The 22,660-nt window shown below is 44.4% G+C and overlaps 1 protein-coding gene across 7 annotated transcripts in view; it reads right to left on the reverse strand.

Moving 5' to 3' along the window:
* The window catches only part of SRPK2 (SRSF protein kinase 2), a 239,223-nt gene that overhangs the window by 33,677 nt on the left and 182,886 nt on the right, over positions 1–22,660 (reverse strand). For all 7 annotated transcript variants that reach the window (XM_040343512.1, XM_040343508.1, XM_040343510.1 and 4 more), the window contains 2 exons: positions 19,733–19,961; positions 17,102–17,599 (listed from right to left, as the gene is read on the reverse strand). In XM_040343512.1, the coding sequence (XP_040199446.1) occupies positions 17,102–17,599; positions 19,733–19,961 (727 nt within the window). The remainder of the gene's footprint in view (positions 1–17,101; positions 17,600–19,732; positions 19,962–22,660) is intronic.

Here is a 22,660-nt window from a genome sequence, read left to right on the forward strand (position 1 = left end):
CCTTACGCAGGCTATCCCCCCTTCAGTCTATTATGAATTCTGCTGCTAGACTAATACACCTCACAAACCAATCAGTGACTGTTGCTGCTCTCTGCCAATCCCTTCACTGGCTTCCCCACCGTATAAAATTCAAAATGCTAAACACAACATACAAAGCCATCAACAACATCGCCTCCAGCTACATCACCAACCTCATCTGCAGTTATCACCCAAATCGTCCCCTCGGCTCCTCCCAGGACCTCCTGCTCTCTAGCTCCCTAATTACCTCCTCCCATGCTCGCCTTCAGGACTTCCTCAGAGCCTCTCCCATCCTCTGGCACTCCCTGCTACGGTATGTTTGATCAGCCCCTAACCTCTCCAGCTTTAGGAGATCTCGGAAAACTCATGTATTCAGAGAAGCCTATCCCATACCCACCTAACAACTGTCCCCGAGCCACCCCCATCAAATCATTCCCAGCAGCTATTACCTTTTGTAGCACCACCCACTCCCTTTAGAATGTAAGCTCTACGAGCAGGGCCCTCTTGTCCCATCTGTATTGAAGTGTACTGTAATTGTGCCGTCCCCCCTATACATTGTAAAGTGCTGCGTTAACTGTTGGCACTATATAAATTGTGTATAATAATACTTTGTTGGAGCACATTTGGCACCAATAACAGCCTCAAGTATTTTGGAGTATGATGCTACAAGCTTGGCACACCTATTTTTGGGCAGTTTCTCCCATTCTTCTTTCTAGGGCCTTTCAAGCTCCATCAGGTTGTATGGGGAGTGTCGGTGCACAGCCATTTTCAGATCTCTCTAGAGATGTTCAAATCGGGTTCAAGTCTGGCCTCTGGCTCAGCCACTCAAAGACATTCACAGAGTTGTCCCCTAGCCACTGCTTTGTTATCTTGGCTGTGTGCTTAGGATCATTGTCTTGTTGGAAGATGAACCTTCATCCCAGTCTGAGGTCCAGAGCCGGCCAGAGCAGGTATTCATCTTTTTCTTGATCCTGACTAGACTCCCAGTTCCTGCCACTGAAAAACATCCCACAGCATTATTCTGCCACCACCATGCTTCACTGAAGGGATAGTATTGGCCAGGTGATGAGCGGTCAGGCCAAAGCGTTCAATCTTTGTTTCATCAGACCAGAGAATTTTGTTTCTCATGGTCAGAGTCCTTCAGGTGTCTTTTAGCAAACTCCAGGCGGGCTGTCATGTGCCTTTTACTTAGGAGTGGCTTCCATCTGGCCTCTCTACCATACAGGCCTGATTGGTGGAGTGCTACAGAGATGGTTGTTCTTCTGGAAGATTCTTCTCTGAGAAACACTGGAGGAGATCTGTCAGAATGACCATTGGGTTCTTGGTCACCTCCCTGAATAAGGCCCTTCTCAGTTTGGTGAGGCGGCCCGCTCTAGGAAGAGTCCTGGTGGTTCCAAACCTCTTCCATCTACAGATGGAGGCCACTGTGCTCATTGGGACCTCCAAAGCTGCACTCAGATCTCTGCCTCAATACAATCCTATTTCAGAGGTCAACAGAAAATTCCTTGGACTTCATGGCTTGGTTTATGCTCTTACATGCACTAACTGTGGGACCTAAGGCCACGTACACACGACCGGATCTGTCCGCTGAAACTGGTCTGACGGACCAGTTTCAGCAGACATGTTCGGTCGTGTGTAGGCCCGACCGGACAGTTTCCAGCGGACAAAAATTTCTTAGCATGCTAAGAAATCTGTCCGCTGGAAACCTGTCCGTTGGACGTGTTCGGTCGTCTGTACAGACTCACCGGACACATCCGATGGGCCGCCATCCCTTGCATGTGTCGTACTGATTCGACGCATGCGTGGAAGCTTTGAACTTCCAGGGCCGCCCACGTCGCCGCGGCCACGTCCCCGCGTATTGTTTACGCACGGATTTCTGTCTGATGGTGTGTACAACCATCAGACAGAAATCTCCGGGCGGACATGTCCACTGAAAACGGTCCGGCGGACCGTTTTCAGCGGACTGTCCGTCTGTGTGCACGGGGCCTTACAATGTCATGAAAAAGTATTCATACCCCTTAAATTTTCCACATTTTGCCATATTATAACCAAAAACGTAAATATATTGTATTGGGCTTTTACGCGATAGACCAACACAAAGTGGCACATAATTGTGAAGTAGAAGGAAAATGATAAATGGTTTTCAAAATGTTTTAAAAAAAAATAGTGGTGCAACGGATCGTCACCGATCCGTGATCCGGACAGGTCAACCTGTTCGGATCGACACACCACGCGATCCGCAGCCTCGGCCATAGGAAAGGCCCCGGCCTAGCTCCGGAGCGGCGGCCATCTTGATACACCCGGCGGCAGCGGTCTCGTCAGAAAGGGACATTTCGTCGCCGCCATCTTGCTCCACCCCACACTCCTGCACAGTATTGATAGTGAGAAGGGGGCAAGCGGACATCTTGCTACACCCAACGGAGTTTTAGATTTCACAGTTATTTGCAACACAAAACTGAGCTTATATGCTTAAATACAGTATTTGGAAATCCAACGGACTGTTTACATGTTAAATTTTAAAAGCAGTAGCAAACCTCACATGCTTGCTAATGTGACAGAACACCTCTGATTTTCACATTTAATTTAGTTAAATGTGAAAATCAGAGGTGTTCTGTCACATTAGCAAGCATGTAAGGTCAGCAGGTTTGCTGTTGCTTTTAAAATGTAACCAGTCCGTCAGATTTACATATACTGTATTTAAGCTCCGTTTGGGGTTGAAAATAACTGTGAAATCTAAAACTCCGGTGGGTGTAACAAGATTTGTCTTGTTTTTTTTGCTGATCCGAAAAATGATCCGATCCGTGGCTCTAATCCGAGGATCGATCCGATCCGTGAGTTTTTTGATCCGTTGCACCCCTACAAATAAATATGTGAAAAGTTTGGTGTGCATTTGTATTCAGCCCCCTTTACTACAATACCCCAAACTAAAATCTAGTGGAACAAATTGCCTTCAGAAGTCACCCAATTAGTAAATAGAGTCCACCTGTGTGTAATTTAATTTCATTATAAATTCAGCTGTCTGTGAAGCCCTCATAGGTTTGTTAGAGAACCTTAGTAAAACAAAAAGCATCATGAAGACCAAGAAACACACCAAACAGGTCAGGGATAAAGTTGTGGGGCATTTTAAAGCAGGGTTATGTTATAAAAAAATATCCCAAGCTTTAAACTCACAGAGCACTGTTCAATCCATCATCTTGAAAATGGAACGAGTATGGCACAACTGCAAACCTACAAAGACATTGCCGTTTACCTAAACTCACATCCTGGGCAAGGAGTGAATTTATCAGAAAAGCAGCCAAGAGGCTCATGGTAACTCTGGAGGAGCTGCAGAGATCTACAGCTCAGGTGGGAGAGTCTGTCCGCAGGACAATTATTAGCTGTGCACTCCACAAATCTAGCATTTATCAAAGAGTGGCAAGAAGGAAGCCATAGTTGAAAGCCATAAGAAGTCCCATTTGCCGTTTGAGTATGAGAAGCCATGTGGGGGACACAGCAAACGTGGGAAAAGGTGCTCTGGTCAGATGAGACCAACATTTTACTTTAAACTCTTTGTATGGTGGAAAACAAACACTGCACATCACCCTGAACACACCATCCCCACTGTAAAACATGGTGGTGGCAGCATCATGTTGTGGGGATGCTTTCCTTTAGCAAGGACTAGGGAAGCTGGTCAGAGTTGATGGGGAGATGATTGGATCCAAATACAGGGCAAACTTAGAAGAAAACCTGTTAGAGTCTGCAAAAGACTTGAGACTGAGGAGAGGGTTCACATTCAAGCAAAACAACGACCCTAAACATACAGCCAGAGATACAATGAAATGGTTTAGATCAAAGCATATTCATGTGTCAGAACGGCCCAGTCAAAGTCCAAAACTAAATCCAATTGAGAATCTGTGGCAAGACTTGAAAACTGCTGTTCACAGACACACACTCTCAATCCAATCTGACAGAGCTTGAGCTATTTTGCAAAGGAGAATGGGCAAAAAGTTCACTCTCTACATGTGCAAAAATGGTAGAGACATACCCAAAAAGTCTTGCAGCTGTAATTGCACTTCACAATTATGTACCACCTTGTCTTGGTCTATCACATAAAATCCCAATAAAATACATTTTAGTTTTTGGTTGCAACATGACAAAATTCAAAGGGGTATGAATAGTTTTTCAAAGCACTGTATATAGACCAATCAACTGAATTTACCACAGGTGGACTCCAAGTTGTATAAACAACTTAAAGCGGTAGTTCCCCCTCCAAAAATATTTTACCCTTAGTCTGATGCTCATTTTGTCTAGGGGAATCGGCTAGTTGTTTTAAAATCGACGCTGTACTTACCGTTGTAGAGAGCGATCTTCTCCGTCGCTTCCGGGTTTGGTCTTCGGGGATGGGCATTCCTTCTTGATTGACAGTCTTCCGACAGGCGCATCCATCGCGTCACGATTTTCCGAAAGTAGCCGAACGTCGGTGCGCAGGCGCCGTATAGAGCCGCGCCGACGTTCGGCTTCTTTCGGCTACTCGTGACGCGATGGTTGCGACCGTCGGAAACCTGTCAATCAAGAAGGAACGCCCACTCCCAAAGACCCATACCCGGAAGCGACGGAGAAGATCGCTCTCTACAACGGTAAGTACAGCGTTGATTTTAAAACAACTAGCCGATTCCCCTAGACAAAATGAGCATCAATCTAAGGGTAAAAAAAATTTGGAGGGGGAACTACCGCTTTAAGGATGATCAGTTAAAATAGAATGCACCTGACCTCAATTTTGAGTGTCAAGGCAAAATCTCTATCAACCAAAAGTCACATCTGAACAAGATCCAGACGATCCGCCATCTTCTCTGGGCCAAAACTCCAGCAATTGGTCTCTTCAGTTCCCAGACGTTTAATAGTGTGGTTAAAAGAAGAAGAGGGGATGCTACTACATAGTAAACATGGCCCTGTGCCAACTCTTTTGAAATGTGTTGCTGCCTTCAATTTCAATTTTTTTTTTTTCCTTCAAATGATTTTCTAAGTTTAAACATTTGATGCTTTGTATTGTAAATAAAATATGGGATTTATGAGATTTGAAAATCATTGCAATCTGTTTTAATGTATGTTTTTTTTTGGAAGTTAAGGGTATAGCTAAACTTGATATAACATAACAAAACAGAACAGTTGAAGTAACATGTAACCTCGATCAGATATGTAATGTATAGAAAAAGAATTAAAAAAAAATTAAAAAAACTTTCCATAAGAGGATACATACATTCTTCCTTCTGAAAACAAAGGCTCATATTACTGTTTCCTTGATATAGTAATACAGACATTAATAATATCAACATTATTACGCAACACCCACTTCTGACCGTTTGTGCTGTGGGTTTAATTGCGGACTTACCCCTGCTAAACTGTAGGTGAAAAATCTAGTATATATTGTAGAATCACACAAGAATCGCTTGGTTAAAAAAAATAGAACCAATCCAAATTGGCATATAAATCATAGCCACAGATTCACAAAAACAATAGCCAATATTATCAAACAATAAAGCCCCAATGCCATAGAAGACATACCTAAAGAACAAAAGACAATATTCATCATAAACTGGATAGATTACCAGCCAACAAGTTTATCCAATAATACCAATCCCAGGGGATGGAACAAATGGTCTCTCACAGGCTACCCTCCCATGTGCCTGATCTCCAAGTGCCCCCAGGTATCTCTCGGTCAGGTCTTCTCCACAGCGCCACTCCATTGTACCATTCTCTTTCATTCTTATCCTAGTGCCTTCTATCCATTATCATTGAGGAATCGCTTAATTGTACAATCATATATTGTTTATGAAAGTATTTGGAAGGGAACTCAAGCCCCCTTTGATGTGATGACTACCCAGCAGAGGTAAAGGGAGGCCCATGCTTGATACCTTGGGGTAAACAGACTCCGGCTGCTCCAACGCTAAGCAGAAGCATACAGTCAATAAGCGCAGTCATGGCATCCTTAATCTTGAATGAAATCTCCACTACATGCATGTCCCCCTTCCATCTCAGGAAACATGTCATGCTCAAGAAAAAAAAAAGGAGGTGAATGCCTTAGTGCCAAGTACTTGGAGACTGCTGAAAATCCAGGTAGTTTGAAAGTCACGCCCAGAAATATGAAAAGGCCGGATGTGAAGCTGCAGTACATGCATTGAAAGGTGATGCAGGTGCAGTAGCTGCTCGAGCCACACAGGAGCACCAAGCTCCACAAGGGTTGGCCCACAATACTGCTGACACAGATGCACAATTGGACAAAAATGGCATCAAATTTAATGAAACCCCAGCGCTGCCTGTTATTGCCAATTTTGGAGGTTTAAGATTAGGGATAATATACTTTGTTGTTAAAAGAAATGCTTCTAATATCCAGATCAGAATAGGCATGGTCTCACCCAAACCATATGAAGCTGTGAATGCAGCCCATGTAGAAACAGAAGCCACTATTGTGGAGTGCTCAATATATGGAGGCTTGTTTTCACACCCCAACACATTAATCTCAGTATTTATTTCTATAAATATTCAAATATAAAAATGCAAGATATTTCACGTGCCTTTTTGTTTAACGTGAGTATTTATTCCCAAGGAATGGACCTCTCAAAAGGGTTGGGCAGGAATTCTTTTTCCTGTGTGGCAAAATCAGTAAAAGTTGCCAGGAAATTCATTTTTGCCATACTCTGGATCAAAAGAGCAGTAGCCAAGCATATCTAAACTTGAAAAATGTTATTCTTAATAAAAAGAAATTAAAGCTGCAAAATCAACACAGATATACTAAAGTTAACTTAAAGGGGTTGTAAAGGTAAAACATTTTTTTTCCCTAAATAGCTTCCTTTACCTTAGTGCAGTCCTCCTTCTCTTACCTCATCCTTCGATTTTGCTTTTAAATGTCCTTATTTCTCCTGAGAAATCCTCACTTCCTGTTCTTCTGTCTGTAACTACACACAGTAATGCGAGGCTTTCTCCCTGGTGTGAAGAAAACCTCTTGAGGGGGGAGGGGGCGAGCAGGAGTGTCAGGACGCTCACTAACACACAGCTCCTTTATCCATCTGCAACGTAGAGAGTGACCTGACTTGCCTGCTTGCCCCCTCAAGAGGCTTTCTCCACACCAGGGAGAAAGCCTTGCATTACTGTGTGTAATTACAAACAGAAGAACAGGAAGTGAGGATTTCTCAGAAGAAATAAAGACATTTAAAAGCAAAATGGAAGAATGAGGCAAGTGAAGGAGGACTGCACTAAGGTAAAGGAAGCCATTTAGGGGAATTTTTTTTTACCTTTACAACCACTTGAATTAGCTTGCCACTTTTTGGTGCATTGCATGGTGCGAGTTTTGGGAATATTCTTAAAAACAATAGTGTTACATGCCACAGGACCCTGATGTAGAGGCTCCCACATGTTCCATATACAAACCATTGATGATCCTGTAAACTCATAACACAACAGTATAGAGCCTGTTCTTTTGCACTAACCCTAATAAAGGACTAAAGGGTAACTTTGGCCAGGCTACAAACATCAATTTGTTTTACATGTTGTTAAAGAGGTTGGAAACCACTGAAATGCATAATGAGCTAGTATGCATTGTATACTAGCTTGTTATGAAATACCTTAAAACAAATCTTTCTCAAAGCTTCTTCAGGGTTTCACGGGCTCCAGCGCCAATTGGCCTGGAGCTGCCGTGAACGCCACGGGCTCAGAAGGAATGGCACATGTATGCCGTTCCTTCAGAGTGCATGCGCCAGTGATGCCACTAGCTGCATGCACTGGAAAAATCTTCTAAAATGTACAGGTTTGGAAGATATTTTCAATATCTGTAGGCAAGCCTTATTATAGGCTTACCTATTGGTAAAAGTTTGAAGAGGAAGTTTTACCACGATTTTGAATTCGCAGCAGTGTGAACCTAGCCTGAGTGTTTGCACAAAATATAGCAGTTTGTGCTTTAAAAGGTTACCGTGGCAAGATTTTATGACATCCAAGTATGTACAAAACAGTAAGTTAACTTTACATCAAGCCTTCATTGACCTCTGTAACTGCAGGCACTGTAGTGAAATTCATCCTCTTAATTCCTTCAGGTCCAATCAGTAGCTCACCTCGCATTGCTCTGGCCTTCCAGGGCTTCTATCTGTTTACAGTCACATTCTGAAAAACTCACTGCTGGGAGGAAAAGCTTGGCTGGCTTAGAGAAGAACTACAGTGCTTCTGCTCTGAAGTTTGAAGATACATTTCTCCAAGGTGCCGGCAGCTACATAGGTCAGCAAGGGCTTGTTTTAAAGCAAACATACTGTATTTTGTACTTTTTATGTATTCTGGCCACAAAAACACTTTTTCAAGTGCAAATAAAATATTTAAAAGATAATTAAATGAACAGGAGAAACTGCTGTTTGGATCCTGTAGCATTCTGTGCTGCCCAAGTTTATACATACAAGCACTAAATAGCCATGATGAAATGAAATATAGCTAATAAACATTTAAAGTTTATATGATCGGACTGAAAATTAGGCTAAAATTCACTGCCACATTCCATTCTGTGTTCAGGAAGACAGAAGAATTGTCACTAGTATAATTTACGGCACAAGAAGAATTTAAGTTACTGAGAATTAGCTAATAAATGTTTTGCTTTGTGTTTCAGACCAGTTGGCAGTGACAAGTGGTGATTTTCCTGTACAATTTTACATGGATAGGGAGTCTCTATTTTTTGGTAAACAAATTGAATCATGTCTGAATAGATGAGGGCTTTCCAATGTCCCTTCAAGTTATAGTGTTCTTTATCCCAGCTGATGTAGTACCATATATAGTGAAGGTCCTCATACACATTGTGAGTTTCGCATTTCAGACCAATATAATGGCTCAGAGGTTAGCCCCAATAAATAAATCTTGGTTTGTGCTGGTGTGGCTTTGAAGTGCATTTCCACTTTTAAAGCCAAATCGGTATAACACCTACATGATATGTGTTACCTGTTCTCATTTACATAGTATAACTTATCAAAATATTGAAAAAATAGGATTTTTTGTACTCACCGTAAAATCCTTTTCTCTGAAGTCCATGGACGGACACAGCTCCTTAAATCTTGACAAGTGGGTTATGTTCCCTGTTTACAGGAGAGGACTAGGCAGAAACATGTTAAATAGTTAAATACATGTTACATTAACAGAGTTGAACAGCCCCGCCCAGGGGGCGGTCCCTCCAGACATAACCCTCCTCACTGCAGCTTGCAGCCTCAGTTCGTAACAAGCAGTACAAACCTAAAAAGGAGGGGTGGGAGCTGTGTCCGTCCATGGACTTCAGAGAAAAGGATTTTACGGTGAGTACAAAAAATCCTATTTTCTCTTATCGTCCATGGACGGACACAGCTCCTTAAATCTTGACAAGTGGGACGTCCCCAAGCAGTGTCAAAAAACGAGGGGTGGGAAATATATCAGTAAAAACAATTTTAACTTCACCCCAAAACAAGCAGAGCTCCTCAACGGAGGAGGTGCAACTTTAAACAGCCGCCGGCAAAAACTAGCGGCTGAAAAAAACATCATAAGATGCACTCACAGCAACCATGTAAATTCTGGAAAAAGCGTGAACGGACGAGCAAATCGCCGCCTCGCACACCTGTGAGACCGACGCATGATGTCGGGAAAAAAAAAAAAAAAAAAAAAAAAAAAAAAAAACCCAGGAAGCACCAATTGCCCTGGTCGAAAGTGGCGTGACCGGAAAGGGGGGCCCGCCCTTAGGAGCATAGGCCTGTATGACGGCCTGCCCGATCCACCGAGAAATGGTGGTCGACGAGACCGCCAGGCCCTTTTGTGGACCAGACACTGACACAAAAGAGAGTCAGAAGCTCCGAAATGGAGCCGTAGTAGGCTGGTATACCCGCAAAGCGCGTACCACGCCTAAAGTATGAAAGGCCGAAACCTCCTTCGGAAGAAGGGAAGGTCGCGGGCGCACCATCACCTAATCCTTATGGGGGATCAAGCATGGCGGCTTGCAAGACAAGACCGCCAACTCAGAAACCCCTCTAACAGAGGTAAAGGCCACTAAAGGGGCCACCTTCTGAGATAGTGTCAAGAGAAAATCTCTCTGATGTTTCCAAAAGGAAGGTTCCTGAAGAACCGAGAGCACCAGAGTCAAAACTCATGGGGGAAGAGATGGGCCAAGAGGGGACAGTATATGACAAACCCCTTGCACACAAAAAAAAAGGGGACCCACCAGGGAACGGGCCGCAAAAAGGCCACTAAAAGAACACAGCCAAGGCTGAAATCTGCCCCCAAACGGTGCTTTAAGCAATTTTTAGATCCAATCCAAGCTTTAAAAACAGCAGGACCCTGGACATTGAAAGTACGCCCGTGGACGTCACTCCATCCCTTCGCACCAAGAGAGGTGCGACGGTAGATCCTCCGGAAGAAGACTACGGTGCCCTGTTGAGATGACCGAGTCAGACAGACCCTGGTCACCTAAAGTCTGGCTTCCAATAACCATGTTAAGCAAGTCAGTGACTGTACAACAGGAGGAAGTATGGGACCTTGAGACAGGAACCTCCTGCCCTGGCAATCGCCAGGGTGCCTCCGCTACCAGGCGCCCGATATCAGCGTACCAAGGACGCCGAGATTAATCTGGAGCGATTAGAATCATCGGGATCTCCTCAGCATCCACTCTGTGGAGCGGCCGAGGAAGCAACTACCATGGAGGAATGGCAAAAAATCACCGATACAGACAACACAGGGCCACCAGCGCGACTGACGCGTCTGTACAAGATCACTAGACCTGGCCACTAACTGACACCCTTGCGGCGGAGACAAGCTGCCAGGAGATCCATGCCATGTGAGGCTCACCTCCTGCAAGGGAGCCGAAACACCCCAAGCACAAAGACCAGTCGCCCTGGTCCAGCATCTGGCGACTCCAGTAGTCTGCCTGCCGGCATACCTGATGGTAGACTGAAGCCACGGCCGTGGCGTTGTCCGGCTGAAACCAGATTGGTCGACCACAAGGAGAAGCATAGCCTGATCGCCTAAAATAGTAGGACAATGAACAGTAGACAGCACCTGGTATTCCCAGGCGGTCTTCCACCAGGCACTAGCCAGGCCCGACCCTGGGTAGCTACCGAGACCAGACACATTCAAGGAGGTGTGGTCATAGGTCCACACAAGTCCAGCGACTCAGGGCCGACTGGACCCCCCAGTTTTGTGAACCTCCAGGTTCACAACCCGTGAGCTGGCATTCGTCGTAAACACCGACCACTGGAAGGAAGGAACAACTTCCCGGACCGAAGAGTCGGGAATCTCTGTCACCAACTCAGAGAGACTCTGACTAGGTGGCGCACAGGAATCTAATGATTTCAGAGACAAGAGATTTTTACCACCTGGACAGTAGTTCCACTGGAAAACCAGGGTGTGGAACTGGGCATACAGTACCACCTTGAAGGAGGCTACCCACAGACCCTGAACCAGCAGGCGCCCGGAGAGAAGACCGATTGCGTGATGCCAATACCTTCTCCGCAGACTGAAGAGTCTGCAATTTCTCCAGGGGAAGAAGGACCTTTGCCACTGAGGAGTCTGGATCAACACTAGATACTCCTACGCTGAGTCGGAACCTAGCATGCCCATAATTTGAACCCTGGGTCGCACACATGTAGGGCAGGCTTGCTGCCACTGAGCTACACTTTCTGGCCTAAACGTTTAACATCCACCCGAATCTTCGGAGGGTCTGAATGGGAATAACCCATCCACTAGGTCGGAGACAGAAGCTGCTCTCAGAAGAAAGTCGTCAAAGTAGCCAATGAGGCAAAGCCTCGCTGTCCCAACAAAATTCAAATAAGTGCGAGCTCCTAGCTGAAAACCCATGGTGCTGACGCCAGATCAAAAGGGAGGGCCACAGGCTGACAGAGACCCTTCTCTCATCACGAAGCACAGAAAAAAACACTGTGACATGTGCAAAACGGGACATGCATGTATGCGTCCCTGATGTCCGAGGACGTCAGGACATCCCCCGGATGAAGCGCAGCTACCACCGAACAAATGGATTCCATGCGGAACTACCCGACGTTCACAAAGGTATTTAAGGGCCTGAGGCCCATAGAAAACCCCAAAACTCTCGTCCTGCAGGAAAGGTAAAATTACCTTGCAGCTTAGCAAATCCCACACTGCCCAAGGCAGACCGACGTGCCGGGAGGGGAAGATACAAGGACAGAACTTTGTTCTGTGGATAGGAGGAAACCCTATCTAGTACTCCGAAGAGACCACCTCGCAGACCCACTAGTCGGAGAGCAGGGAGGTTTCACTGAATTGTGAACCTGCAAGCCGCCCCTCCCACCTAGAGACAGGGAGGGAAGGCTATATACATTGGCAGGATTTGGGTGCCGGCGTGATCGGCTTATGCACCCAGGGACAGATTAGTCCCCCAGCTGGGCCTTTGACGGCCTGGGAGGGTTGCCCCTAAATAATACACACACATAGTGTGTATGTATATTATGTAGGTGTATGCACACATGTCTTTGGAGGAAACCGGAGTACCCGGAGGAAACCCACACAGACACAGGGAGCGACAATGCAAGCTCCAGGCAGATTGGCGTCAGTGTGCAGATTCGAACCAATGACTCTTTTGCTGCCAAGTAATGGAGTTAAGCACTACACCACCGTGTGCACAAAACCATTCTGAAACAGACGCCCTGGATAACAAGGGCGCAGCATTCAATGAAGCATCACAGACCTATATGAGGCCCTGGACCAGCTGGTCCGCTAGGCTAATAACCTCAGGAGAGAGTCGGTGCTCCTCCACTGTCTGGTGCAAAATGCTCACTCTGTGAGTTGTATACAGCACTAGGGGTCAGGACTACTCCAAGATGGCCGCCGAGCGTTCAGAACGCGGCCACAGGAAAAAGGCCAGCACAATGTAAGCTGCGCCATAGCGTGGCTACGACAAAATGGGCGCCAATGGGAGTTTTCAATGTAATTGAAAAATCTCCCAAAAAATAGCGCCAGCGACCACTGAGACCCCAGTGTAGTGGCCACAATAGGCCGCAAGCCAGACCCCAGCATGGTAAACATGGAACGGGTCAGTACTTCGGATCTTCTATCAGTCAGATCCAGACAAGTAGGGGTTCCCGCCCGGCGGTGAGGGACTACAAAAGCCCTCAGTGGCTTTTCTCATTCCGCATCTCAGAAATTATCAAAGAAGGGCACAGAAGGAAAAACCTACACAGCGGTCTGATTTGTGTGATCCAAAAAAGACCGAGCCCTCAGCGGAAACCCAGCTGCACTATGCAGCTTAGGAGAGTCCCTTGCAGCAGTAAAAAGCGCACCCATAAATGCCTTATTCTGCCTTTTTTTTTTTTTTTTTTTTAAACTAGGTACCTAGTCCATGGCTCCATAACAGAGCATTCCCCAGGGGATAACGGGGGAAGGGGGCACTCTTTTACCGCCCGCCCGCAGTCCACCCCCACCCTGGCACAAACTGTGTCCAGGACTAACAATAAAAACTCTGTGGGAATCCCAGGTGCTAACACCTGCTGCCACCACCAGCATGTGGGGAAGGACCCAGATACTGACTCCAATATTTACATATAGTGTGTATTATAATATGCACACCTGTCCATACAAATAGACAAAAGCTCCTAGAGCCCTATTCAGGGCCTCTCACCCACTTGCTGCGCTGACCAGGGGTAACCAGGGGACTCCCTCAGGAGGAGACTGCACAGCGCTGCCTGTGAGGAAAAGAACCGTGAGGTAACTTTTCCAGGGACCTGTGTTTAAACAGGAAAAGCCTCATAGGGCTGTTTTATTTAAGGACAAGTCACAGATACAGCATAAAAAGCAAAACCATTACAGGTGTCACCAATCAGTCAGCGTCTGCTGAAGTATAATCATAAACATCTGTGCTCATCACAGGGCTTTTTACCTCACAGGAAAGCCCAATACAAAAAAGAAAAAACACAGGCCAGATAACACAGTCCCCTCAGGAAGGCCCCCTCCCCCCTGACAGCGGCAATGTTAGCAATGCAGCAAGGGAAAGGAGCAGGGAAGGGAGAAGGGACCCCCAAACCCCAGGAATGCCCAGCTGTACCAACCCACCGAAGCAGGAGGGACTGTACTTACCCGTCCGAGCGAGGACTCGCTGACGCATTCCTGACAGACCTACAACCGCAATGGAGGTAGCTGTCGGCCCGGTCCACTGTGATTGAGACAACACCACAGCCCAGTCATATGTGGACCTCGGAGCAAAGCTCACCGGCCACCTCAGGAGTCATGAGGTATGGCGTGGCAGACCAAGCCTCTTTGCAAAGGTGTGCCCACGCTTGCTGGTCGGACTGAGTAGACTACAAGGATCTATAATATCCAGCCTGTCTCTCAGCCAACAGTTGAAAGAAGATTCTTCAAGAAAAAGTAAAGTAAAATAAAATAAAATTTCTCCTCAGGGCGCTGGGCCCAAAGGGAGCCATACGTCCTTCTCCTTTGCTAGGCAGAACGAAACTGAGGCTGCAAGCTGCAGTGAGGAGGGTTATGTCTGGAGGGACCGCCCCCTGGGCGGGGCTGTTCAACTCTGTTAATGTAACATGTATTTAACTATTTAACATGTTTCTGCCTAGTCCTCTCCTGTAAACAGGGAACATAACCCACTTGTCAAGATTTAAGGAGCTGTGTCCGTCCATGGACGATAAGAGAAATGCGATTTATGTTTTTTATTTGATCTTTTCTGAAAACACCAAAGCAGAAGTTTTCCCATTTTATGCAATGCTAGAAATAGGGGTTGGCAGATCATCATCAATTGTAAACTAATTGTACACACAATGGGGGAGATTTACTAAAAGTGGTGCACTCAGAATCTGGTGCAGCTGTGCATGGTAGCCAATCTGCTTCTAAATTCAGCTTGTTTTTTAGGGCCCCTTCACACGTACGGACCGTATGTCCGCATTTTCATCCGTCCGTTTGCGGACGAAAATGGGACATACATGGGTCCCTATGTGATTACGGGTGTCAGCGGATGAACATCCGCTGACACCTGTAATTTGTCCGCCTCCGCAAAGATCCGCATTTGCGGACGGAAGAAATCCTATTTTTCTTCCGTCTGCCGGATCGGTTGGGATGAACACGGACATACGGTCCGTGTTCATCCGATCCCCCATAGGGGAGAGTGGAGGAAACACAGGGCGGTCCCTGCACAGTGTGCGGGGACCGCCCTGTCAGCTGCCAGCTCAGCGGGGATTTTACGGAGGATCCCCGCTGAGCTTTGCGGACACACGGAGCGGATCATTACTGATCCGCTCAGTGTGAAAGGGCCCTTAGGTATGCTGTGTGAATGGGAACACAAACACATAGTGGAGGTTTCTCAAATATGGCTGTAAAGGTGGAACTAAACTCTGGCATTAAAGAGGAAGTAAACTCTAATGGGTTTTTACTTCCTCTGTCGTTCCCTGCAAAGTTAAAGCATAATAGGCTAGTATGCATTGCATACTAGCCCATTACATGGCATTCACCTGCAATCAAAGCCCACATAGTCCCCGATGGTGCAAGCATCTATCTTCTGCCCTCTTACTTCCTGGGCCGTGGACTCCGGCCGTTTGACTGGCTGGAGCCACGGGAGTCGTCAGTCACGGCACATACAAGTGAAGAAATGGCACGGAGGTCCATTTCCTCATAGTACATGCGCCATTGACATCGGTGCACTACAAGGTAAATATCTCCTAAAGGTGCATGTTTAGGAGATATTTCCACTACCTATAGGTAAGCCTCATTATAGGCTTACCTAAAAGGTAAAAGTGACCAAGGAGGATTTACAACCACTTTAAGCCTAGTACACATTACTGTTTTTTTTTTTGGGTTGAATGAGAAAAAAAAAAATGACAACTCTGAAGGAGCCGCTGTACTAACTATCCGACGTTAGAACAGCGATCTTCCCTGTTGTGCTCTTGTGATCTGACAGGGGCCGAACGACCGGCTTCTGTCGCACTGGCTGCAGTGCACACGGCCAAATGTCGGGCAGTTTCTATTGAACCAGGCAACGCCGACCGACCGGCTTCTGTCACACTGGCTGCAGTGCACACGCCCAAATGTCGGCCAGTTTCTATTGAACCAGGCAACGTCGACCGACCGGCTTCTGTCGCACTGGCTGCAGTGCACACTGCCAAATGTCGGCCAGTTTCTATTGAACCAGGCAACGCCGACCGACCGGCTTCTGTCGCACTGGCTGCAGTGCACACGGCCAAATGTCGGTCAGTTTCTATTGAACCAGGCAACGCCGCCCGACATGCAGCCCATGTGTACTAGACTTTAGACTTTGATATCATTTAGATATGAATAGTCCAGTATGTCCAAAACTCTGTAACTAGAAGAGAAAAATTAATACATGTTGTAATCTCAAAGTATATCAAGTGCACTTCTTTTTCTGTAAACTCTTTCACTTAAAGCATAAGTTTACCTTTTGAAAATAAATAATAATGCACATTTTTTGCAGATAAAAAACGTGCATTTATTTATTTTTCCTAAAAGGAGCCCGCAGAGCATTGTACCTCCGATCAGAACATGTCAGGCTCCTACATATTCTCAAGTTGGCTGTCTGCCCGTACCTCCAATATAGGCAGGCAGAAACTTAAGAGCAGGAAGATCAATTACCTAGGAGAGCGCTAACCAGCGCCCTCGCAGTTCATCGAGAACTACTAGCTATTGGTACTTGTAATCTATGCAGTCACAGGCCATGCTGTTTGCAAATTGTGACAGCGGGTGGGAGGGGAGAGGATCCGCGGGGGTGCATACTTAACATATTACATCTTGCATAAGGGTGAACTTGGCATTTAAGACATAAGTGTATACACATAGAAGTGCATGCCATTCACTTTTGTGTACTCAAGTACACTTTGATTATAAACCATTTTACAATGCGATAGACTTGGAAATGGATGTTCGCAGTAGCTTTCAACAGTATAAAAGTGCCTTACAAGTAATGTGCTCATATGACAAGTTTTGAAAAGCTCCAGAAATAGTTTGATACATGGCTGTACTCTGTGAAATAAGGGGGTTGGTAGACTTGTGTTAGTATGGAAATCTGCAGCACTGCTAACAGCGTAGAAGGAAATATAAGAAATAAGATGAAGAATGCATAGGAGAGAATACTTACTTTTTGGCATATCTCCAGTACTTGATGCAGAAACCGTTCTGCTCCTATCTTGGCAAGAGCCATTTTCATCTCTCTCTAACACTGTAGAATCCTCAGAAGCTGCCAACCCAGATTCCACAGACTCCAAAGGTCCAGAAAACATTGCAGAAGAGAATTCAGAGAACTGTAATTCTGCATTCTTATGTTGTCCATTTGGCAATTCACTGTTAAACTGTTCATAAGAGCTACTGTATGTGCAATCACTTTCTGCATTTGACTCATCTAAGTTAAAGTCTTCTGGGTTGGGACAGTCTTCATCCTCTTCATCGTCATCATCTAATGGCTGTTCCAGAGAGAATGGACCATTCTCTAAATGGCCATTTGTTTTTGGGGACTCATTCCATGTTGGATCTGTGTTACCAAGCTCTGGGTCTGCATCATCATCATCTTTTTCAATATTTTCCTTTTCTGTGTCTTCTTTTTCATCATGATCGTCACCTTCAGAGGAACCATTACCCGCTAAAATGAAAACAAAATTCAAAAGGTTAAAGCACCAAAACAACCAAAAGAAGTTCACGCAAAACAGAAAAGTCAATCACAAATATGCCATACAAATGTTTCTTTTTTTGCTAGTTTTTGATCGCATGTCCACACAATTTTGTGTTGTCGTTATCGTTTTGGTCATTTTAAGAAACAAAATCGCTACCACAATAATGCCCGGTACACACAATCCGATTATCGGACAAATGATCGTCCGTTTTTTTTTGTAAGCTAATCTCACGTCGAATCTGATAAGTTTACTAAAGTCACGAAAAATCTCGTATGGCAGAATAAAAAATTGGAAGTGATGTCATATGTTGTAATGCATTTGTATTGCATTTTCGAACGTCAGCTGTACTGATTAAACGAAAATCGTACGATTTGGCATCGTAACAATTTTTTTTTTTACGCGCATGTCCAATAGAATAATATCGGATGAACTGTCCTGATTGCCTTTCGAAAGCTCTGTACTAACAATCTGATTATCGTACAAGCGTTTCGAAAGCGGCATTTTTCATACGATTTTCAGATTGTGTGTACGGGGCTTAAATAATACCTTGCTTATTCAGTGCATCAAACATAGGGGTTTATTCACAAAATAAAACGAGAAAAACAAACATGAAGTTGTAACCAGGTGTCGCCTGTAACTTTATAAAACTAACAGGTATTGAAACCCCAGACAACCATTAACAAAAACGAGTGAACATATTTTTATCCGCTTGCCGACCAGGCGCCATCATTATAAGGCGGCAGTTTGGCACATTCCCACGAGCCGTCGTAGCTGTACGTTGGCCCTTTAAGCTGGAAAGGCATGCACGATGACCGACGGCCACGCGAGCCAGAACAGGGGTGTGTGTGTGTGTGTGTGTATATATATAAAAAACAGGAGAGGAGAGACAGATTGTGTTTTCCTACTAGCTAGGAACAATGATCTGTCATCTATTCTAGTGACTCCCATCACCCTACAGTTAGAACACACACGAGGGAACACAGTTAACCCCTTGATCACCCCCCCTAGTGTTAACCCCTTCCCTGCCAGTGACATTTACACAGTAATCAGTGCATTTTTATAGCAATGATCGCTGTATAAGTGTCAATGGTCCCAAAAATGTGTCAAAAGTTCCGATCTGTCCGCCATAATGTCCCAGTCCTGATAAAAATCGCAGATGCCCACCATTATTAGTAAAAAATATATAATAAAAATGCCATAAATCTTTCCCATAGTTTGTAGACGCTATAACTTTTGCGCAAAACCAATCAATATACACTTATTGCGATTTTTATGCCAAAAATATGTAGAATACAGATCGACTTAAAAAAAAAGGCATTAGAAAAACTATTGCGCAAATACCGTGCAAGATAAAAAGTTGCAATGACCGCCATTTTATTACCTAGGGTGTCTGTTAAAAAAACATATATAATGTTTGGGTGCTCTGAGTAATTTTCTAGCAAAAGAATGATGATTTGTACATGTAGGAGAGAAGTGCCAGAATAGGCCCGGGAAGGAGGTGGGTTTTAAAGCCCTGTATTGAAGTGGTTAAAAAAAAAAAAATGGGGATATTTATTATAGAAAAGTACAAAATAGAGTTTTTCTCAAAATTGTGAATTTTTGCTTATAGCGCAAAAAATAAAAAAAAATGCAGAGGTGATCAAATACCACCAAAAGAAAGCTCTGTTTGTGGGAAAAAAGGATGTCAATCTTGTTTGGGTACAGTGTTACCCAAAACGACCGCGCAATTGTCGGAAGTGTCAGTTAAAGCGACGCAGTGCCGTATTGTAAAAATGGCCCGGTTATTAATCAAATCTTCCGGGGATGAATTGGTAACTTATAAATAATAGGATAAGGCATAACATGTAAAATAACACATCAAAAACATTCATCTAAAACATCCAAAAATCACATGGAATGAACAAACACTCTGATGACATCTGCCTTCACAAAGCTTTATTATTCCATGACTTCACTACAATAGAGTCCGATCAGATCCAACCTCACTCGAACATGTTTCACCCCAAAAAGGGCTTAAACATACCATAGATATTGAAAAAGCACAACTAAAGTAGCGAATTATCACAGCATGAGCTTCATAGAGACTCTTAACATATACCCACCATACTCATTGACTGGTTCCTCATCAGCTACATCGTCCAGACATACCGACTTCAGCTTGGCTTCTGGTTGGCTTTCAGCATTCTGCTCATTTTCATTTTCTTCAGATTTTTTCCGCTCTGCTTCCCGTTCTAACTCCTCAATTTCCTGAAGACGCTTTTCAAGCAACTCTGCTTGTCGCTTCTGCTTCCTTTTTAGTTTTTTCTTTTTATTTTTTGAAATCTTTCCAACCTGTGAAATGCAAAAAAATACATTTATATTAAAGGGTGTAAAAAAAAAAAAAAAAAAAAAAAAAGGTGTAGGGATTGAACATCACAGCAGGGTGTGGGAGGTTACTTATAACTTTACTGATGTTTTCCCTGAATCAGTTGGTCTTGGTTGTAGGAACAGGAGCTTTTAACCAGTAGAGTACCGGGCCATCGTCAAATGACGGCTCCACGGTGACTCTGAATATTCAACAGGACGTCATATGACGTCCTGTATTCCTGCGGCCACTGGGGGGCGCGCCCGGCGCGTCCCCGAGATGCCGATGCGCGTGCCTGGCGGTCGCGATGTCCGCCAGGTACCCGCGATCGGTAACGACAGAGCAGGGACGTGGAGCTCTGTGTGTAAACACAGAGCTCCATGTCCTGTCAGGGGAGAGAGGAGACAGATCTGTGTCCCTTGTACATAGGGACATAGATCGGTCACCTCCCCCAGTCACCCCCCTTCCCCCACAGTTAGAACACAATACAGGTATACATATTAACCCCTCCCTCACCCCCTAGTGTTAACCCCTTGAATGCCAGTCACATTTATACAGTAATTAGTGCATTTTTATCGCATTAATCGCTGTATAAATGTGAATGGCGCCAAAAACGTGTCAAAAGTGTCCGATGTGTTCGCCGCAATGTCACGGTGACAGTAAAAAAAAATCGCAAATCGCCGCCAATACTAGTAAAAAAATTAATAAAATAAAAATGCCATAAATCTATCAGCTATTTTGTAAACGCTATAACTTTTGCGCAAACCAATCAATATATGATCATTGTATATATAAATTAATTTGCGCTGAATATTAACTTAGAAAATGCAAATCGTGCTGATAGGTGATTTAAAGAAACTATTAAGTGTCAAATTAATAGGCAAAATGATACAAATAAAGTCCAATTGCATAAATATACACCAGTGGTTTTCAATGAAACAACACCCAGATCAGTGTGATGATTAAAGGAAGGTGTGATGTGATCTCAAACAACGTGCTCCTGCTTCACAAGTAGAACGCCTCTTCCACATTAACCACAGCTCATGGAAAACAAAAGAGAGAAACTCTCATAGCGCAGCTGAGTATTAAACAATACAAAGAGGATAGATGGTCTCTAGCAATGGCACACTCACAAATCCACCGATAAAAAGCCGCATATAGCAACAATACACCGATCCTTCATTAAGCAGCTCAGCTCATATGATGTCTCCTCTCCTCATTCGAATCCTAGATCGAATCCTAGATCCGTCCCGCTCGTAACTCCTCCCCCACGCGTTACGTCAATAGTCACTTGACTTAGTCATGACTAAGTCAAGTGACTATTGACGTAACGCGTGGGGGAGGAGTTACGAGCGGGACGGATCTAGGATTCGATCTAGGATTCGAATGAGGAGAGGAAACATCATATGAGCTGAGCTGCTTAATGAAGGATCGGTGTATTGTTGCTATATGCAGCTTTTTATCGGTGGATTCGTGAGTGTGCCATTGCTAGAGACCATCTATCCTCTTTGTATTGTTTAATACTCAGCTGCGCTATGAGAGTTTCTCTCTTTTGTTTTCCATGAGCTGTGGTTAATGTGGAAGAGGCGTTCTACTTGTGAAGCAGGAGCACGTTGTTTGAGATCACATCACACCTTCCTTTAATCATCACACTGATTTGGGTGTTGTTTCATTGAAAACCACTGGTGTATATTTATGCAATTGGACTTTATTTGTATCATTTTGCCTATTAATTTGACACTTAATAGTTTCTTTAAATCACCTATCAGCACGATTTGCATTTTCTAAGTTAATATTCAGCGCAAATTAATTTATATATACATTGCACTAATTTGTTTGACCTACATCACTTTTTGCTGCGTTTATTATTTGGTAATTTTGTTAATGCTCCATAATTTGATATTTAATTAGCGCTGTAGTACTTATATTTTTACATAATATATGATCATTGCGATTTTTTTTACCAAAAATATGTAGAAGAATACGTATCGGCCTAAACTGAGGGAAAAAAAGTTTTTTTAAAAAAAATTGTGATATTTATTAAATAAAAAAGTAAAAAAATAGTGTTTTTTTTTTAAAATTGTCACTCTTCTTTTGTTTATAGCGCAAAAAATAAAAACCGCAGAGGTGATCAAATACCACCAAAAGAAAGCTCTATTTGTGGGAACAAAATGATAAAAAAATTGTTTGGGTACAGTGTAGCATGACCGCGCAATTGTCATTCAAAATGCGACAGTGCTGAAAGCTGAAAATTGGCTTGGGCAGGAAGGGGCGTAAGTGCCCGGTATGGAAGTGGTTAAAGACAATCTCAATGTAGGAGGGAGACCAGGCCAACATGTACGACCAATTCGGCTGGCTTCTGTCGAACTGTCATGACCGAAAAAGGTCTGCCGACTGGCTCTTGATCAGAGCTCTCAAAGAATGGCTGAGAGCACTAATAGGAGTGTGCTGGAGCGGGGGGGGGGGGTCAAGTGTCCCCCGTCAGAACACAATAGCACAGCGGGGGAGATCGCTGTATTAACATCGGACTGTTAGTACAGTGGCTCCGACCTGAGCGGCCAGTTTTTTATCCTTCAACCCACTGGGAATGAAAATAAACAGTATGTATGAAGCCTAAAGCAAGAGGAATGCAGGACCCCCCAGGGCCAGGAAAGTGTCTGGATGGTGACCACCCACATGCCCCCTC

Source organism: Rana temporaria, chromosome 3 (assembly GCF_905171775.1).
Source record: "Rana temporaria chromosome 3, aRanTem1.1, whole genome shotgun sequence".
NCBI classification, from domain to species: Eukaryota; Metazoa; Chordata; class Amphibia; order Anura; family Ranidae; genus Rana; species Rana temporaria.